Source organism: Penaeus japonicus, unplaced genomic scaffold, assembly GCF_977035675.1.
Source record: "Penaeus japonicus unplaced genomic scaffold, GWHDUDI00000001_assembly GWHDUDI00000004, whole genome shotgun sequence".
Classification (NCBI taxonomy): domain Eukaryota; kingdom Metazoa; phylum Arthropoda; class Malacostraca; order Decapoda; family Penaeidae; genus Penaeus; species Penaeus japonicus.
This window is the reverse complement of record NW_028234406.1, coordinates 31,236,227-31,241,226: the sequence shown is the minus strand read 5'-3', so window position 1 is coordinate 31,241,226 and position 5,000 is coordinate 31,236,227. Positions and strand designations below refer to the sequence as shown.

At 39.7% G+C, this 5,000-nt stretch overlaps 1 protein-coding gene across 8 annotated transcripts in view; it reads left to right on the top strand.

The window, feature by feature from the left end:
• Nucleotides 1–5,000, top strand: part of LOC122243442 (inverted formin-2) — a 41,592-nt gene that overhangs the window by 9,305 nt on the left and 27,287 nt on the right. For 6 of the 8 annotated variants that reach the window (XM_086536429.1, XM_086536433.1, XM_086536430.1 and 3 more), the window contains 2 exons: nt 3,611–4,354; nt 4,715–4,810. In XM_086536429.1, the coding sequence (XP_086392555.1) occupies nt 3,716–4,354; nt 4,715–4,810 (735 nt within the window). In that variant the 5' untranslated portion in view covers nt 3,611–3,715. Of the gene's footprint in view, nt 1–3,431; nt 3,462–3,610; nt 4,355–4,714; nt 4,811–5,000 lie in introns of those variants that run through there. The other 2 variants (XM_086536431.1, XM_086536434.1) reach the window with 2 other exon arrangements.

The following is a 5,000-nucleotide window of genomic DNA, read 5'->3' as shown; positions in this document are numbered from 1 at the left end:
ACGTGAGTGGGTGTTCATGGGTTTGATGGAGGAGCACCGTATACCGTTTGATTGGTGTCCGTCGGTGATACGGTATCATGTTATTGACATTTTTTCTAAATAATTATATGAATGTTCTTATTATAATAATCAGTTATATTTAGTAATATTACTAGTTGAATGCCTGTTACCTGCTTGGATTATGTCAGTGCAATATCTGTGTACAAACATTGGATAATTAATATGGAAATAACTGAAGCAAGTTATAGTAAATAGCGTATAAATCAGTCTACACCGTTTTATGTGAATTGTAGCTGTACTTTAAGAAAGTGCTATTTGGAAGATAATGCAATTTAACCTTTATAATAGAAACTATAAAGCAATAATGCATGATTAATAGCAAATAGCAGATACACGATTAATAGTAAATCAATTCGATTATCCGCAAGCTAGTGGATCCGTTTATGTTACAAATGCAAAAATTGTGTATCGTGAGTTCTGTGCTCATTAATGCTCGAGCCATTTCATATAGGGGCTTACTTGGGTGAAAAGGTTACCGCTCTCCCATACTCTTTTTGTCGGCAAATGTCTCGTTTAGTAAATATTATAAGAAATTTGCCTACTCCATCGGCGAATTAGAGGCTTGCATCCTTAGAAATTTTAATGATCATTATGTAGATTGATTTGATATTTGCATGAGGTACGCATCTGGTTTCGAAGTAATTTTTATTTGATAATTTTCGCCTTTTATGAAAGAAAACACTTTAATGGGGACAAAATAAGATTGAAATTGTTTCAGCATGTGACTCGTGGCAGTTATTCCAGAGTCCTTTCATTAAGATAATTTGCGTCTGTATTGGTAAAAGAACATATACTTTTTTATAGATATCTGCAATATAGCGACGCGACCAGTTAGAGATGAAATGCAACGGGAGTCAACTATTAAATGGTCCAGGGTACATATTTTTTGTCACATTTGTCACATACCTAGATATTCTCCCCATATGTACAACAATCAAAAATCATGAAAACCGACGGATGATGAAAGACCCCATGAACGGTCCCCTGTTTAATCCTTCTTTTCCTCTCTACTAACAGCTAAATCTTTCGGCATAACACGTACATATGAAATTTATCTAAGACAGCCCATCTTGGATCGTTTTTAAACTCGAACAAGAATGTTGTATATTGCATGTCAAGGATTCTTTCATGTAAACTGTGGCAACGAAAGATAAAGTCGGTTGTATAAGAAGGTCGAAGCCTGCGTTTAATTAATAAGCTAATCTGATAAGGTAGGGGGTAGTCCATAGTATCATAGCTATGGCTGTCTGCAAAGCCACTATCTGATCCTTCTCTTTTTCCTCTTTACTGATAGCTAAATCTTTCTACATCACATTAAGTTTTCCTGTTTCCTCAAGACAGCCCACATCGGATCGTTTTAAACTTGAACAGGAATTTTGTATATTGTATATTATGTTTTGAATAATGCAATGTGCTGTATCGCAAGATAGTGTTGGCTATATAACAAAATACAGACCTGCGTTTGATCAATATGCTAATGTGAAAAGGTAAAAGGTAGTCCATAGCATCACACCTTTATTAGAATGTATGATCTTTGACTTTGTTTAATTTGAACTTCGAGTGGATTAGAAGTGTCGAGCAGATGATCAACTCACGATATTTATCCAATAAACGTTAATCTGCGCGATATGTTTGATGATAGAGTCCGCCTATTTCGGAAAACGATTTGTTATTACCTAATTGTGAGAAATTATTTATTTTTTGTAAGATTTGGTTTTGTAAGCTTTTATGAAAGATTAAGTTATGGGAAACAAATAATTTTAAGTAGAATATATTCAGATAGATTTACTAGCCTCGTGAGCATTTCTAGACTAACTTTTAGTCTTCAAATAAGTGGTGGAGGTATGGCACTCATTTTGGAAACCATATTTTAGGGTAGACTTTATAGTGATGTGTTCTGAGCTCCGTTTGGAGTGCTTCCCATTTTGTTCTTGCTAGTTTGATAATTTGTGAATTGGATTTTTTTTTCAGATTTTATGCAGTGTTTCCTAGATGTTTCTGATATGTTAGGCTGTCATCCAGTGACATAAATAAGAACCTGGTGTGTGTCTATAAGGAATGGCTGACCATCTTTCTGTATTAGTGTTTAGTATTGTGCCTTTCCTGATTTGGTGATTTGATGCTTCCATATGGTATCGTAGGCGCTCAGTGAACACTTTTCCTGTTTTCGTCTTTGGTTCACACCCAGTTTCTGTTCTGTGCAACAGCATGATTTGGAGGCAGTTTGCTCAAGTGATATGTGAAGATCGCTTAAATGTAATGTGTGTTAAAAGAATTCTTTCGAGAAGCTTTAAAATGCACCATAGCAGGAATATTTGGCTGTGACTTACTAGTTTATCAGTAATATCGACAGTCGTAAAGAGCCAGTTTCCTGGTTTAGCCTCTCCTTTGTATTAGTTAAATAGCTGACAGGTGTACGCGACAATCTCTTTATATCAGCGATGATTCGGGGGATTTATCAGGCATGATTCATAGAGCAACGAATCTCTATCTGTATTTTTATTTGTTAAGTCTCTTAATCTGTCCTTGTCAGCCCCTTACCCCCGCCCTCTCTCTCTCTCTCTCTCTCTCTCTCTCTCTCCCTCACACTCTCTCCCATCTCTCTCTCTCTCTCTCTCTCTCTCTCATTCTCTCCCTCCCCTCCTCACTCTCCCTCTCTCTCCCATCCCTCTCTCTCTCCCTCCCATCCCTCTCTCTCTCCCATCTTTCTCTCTCATTCTCTCCCTCTCCCCCCCCCCCTTCTCTCTCTCTCTCTCTCTCTCTCTCTCTCTCTCTCTCTCTCTCTCTCTCTCTCTCTCTCTCTCTCTCTCTCTCTCTCTCTCTCCCCTCCCTCCCTCCGTCCCATCTTTCTCCTATCTCTTTTTCTCATCTATCCCTCCCTCCCATCTCTCTATTTCTTTCTCTTTATCTCTCCCTCTTCCCTTCTCTCTCTCTCTCTCTCTCTCTCTCTCTCTCTCTCTCTCTCTCTCTGTGTAACCCACTAGCTGTCTCCAGTAGTAACCCGGTAGGAAATGACATCACCTGGTGTTAGCTGATAAGAAAGACAGATGATCACTTGTCATTATCTTCCTTGGTGGCCCTGGTAAATACGCTTACCTCATCTCATAGCTGTTGGCTCTGCCTGTTCTTCTTCTTTGTCCGTGTACCTTCTGGTCTGTGTTCCTTCTTAGTCTGCTTATGTATGACTCTTGAGTCACTTTCTCTGCCTCAGGACTTCTGCAAGCAAACACAGCTGCAGGAGCCTGCTGCAGTTCAAGACGGAAGCAGAAACAGGAAGCAGGAAATGTCAGGTCAAACCGAATGCCTGCCTCACATTATTGAACTGATAAATAATATCAGTGCCTTACGCACACACTCTCTCTATCTCACTTTACTATATATGGCATTGTTTTACAGGTGAGGTAGGTGAATGGACCATTAGTCTGGAACATACATACATAAAGTGATATTGATTTGTTGAAAATTATAGCGAATTAAGTGAGTCCATCGAAAATGAATGGGATTGAAAGTTAAGTTTATTCTATACTGTAGATTTTTTTTTCATTTACAGACTGATAATGACTACCTGCGTGGGAGATGCTGTGGTGACTGTGCAGAAACAAGAGTAGTACCTAGTCAGTCGTTCTGAGAATTTTGACTCACAGAGAATTTCAAAATGGCGACTCGGCTCAGCAAAGGAAGTTCCGTCAGTGACGAAGAATTTTACGACAGCGTTGACTTTATCCCAAAGAGTAATGAAGACTCCAGACAGCACGGGCCGAGCTATGCCCTTGATGGCCTGGATAATTCGGTATTCTTAGAAGGGGAGAGAGCGAGTACAGAGAAGGGGGCCGAAGAGGTTGTGGATTGCGCCCATTGCCCCGAGGCCAACACAAGCCAAAACATCACTAAGAAAGACGACTTGGAAGCTGGGAAGGTGAATAGGCAATCAGAGAGCACATATGCAGCGTTAGAAATAAAGAAATACAAGAAAAATGATGCTATGGAAGAAAACAGTATAAAAGATAAGCAAGAAGCCCGAGAAGGAGCGAAAAGGTTAGATAATAATGCTGCAGAAAAACCTGTCTCCTCGGAATCTTCAGCCCTGACTTCCAACCCAACTGCACATCATCCAACGAAAAAAATTTCCAAGAAGAACTCGATGCTGAAGTGGTCGGCAGCGGCGCGGGAAGTCATGAATACCTCTGTGGCCCACGAAGACGCGGATTGCAAGAGGCGATCGTCAAGCGGGTCGAGCACGTCGAGCGGGGAGAGGAAGATATCCGGCTCAGCTATCCTCGAGGACATCGCACAGGTGAGTAAGGGGCGCTCGGCACCTCAGTGTCTACTGCCGTGGACTGGAAAGGAATGATATGGGGCATTTGGTTGTAACTGGAACTGCCCATCGATTGTACTGATTAATTATTGATGTGATAGAATAAGATGGAGAGTGTATAACTAACTTTATTATATTTTATTTATTTTTACTTCTTATTTATTCTTGCTTTATTCTTCACGCTATTTTTCGCAATATTCATAGTCAGTTGTTATAATTATAAGCTATAATGAGGAATGTAGAATTGAATTACTTTACTCATCACACTTAGTTTCGTTGCGAACAATAGTCAGTGGTTCACAAACCTAACTATATAATCACTAAGCGTTTCTTCGGCAGGGCAACTTGGCGAGTTGGGACGCTGAGACTTGTGTGGCACTTCTGCGCATGCCCACTGTGTCCAATTATTCCGGCCTCAAGAAGCTCATGGAAGTGGTAAGGGCTTACCAAAGGATAATTATGATAAGAGGGATGATAATTAATAATTTATTAACAATTAGCAATCATAATAATTAACAAAGCCCTCGAGCACTTGATGTTACTCGTACGAAAGCATAATTATATTATCAAGTTTTGTGTCTGATTGGATCTCGATCTGTCTGCAAGTGCAAATTTGAACTGTTTT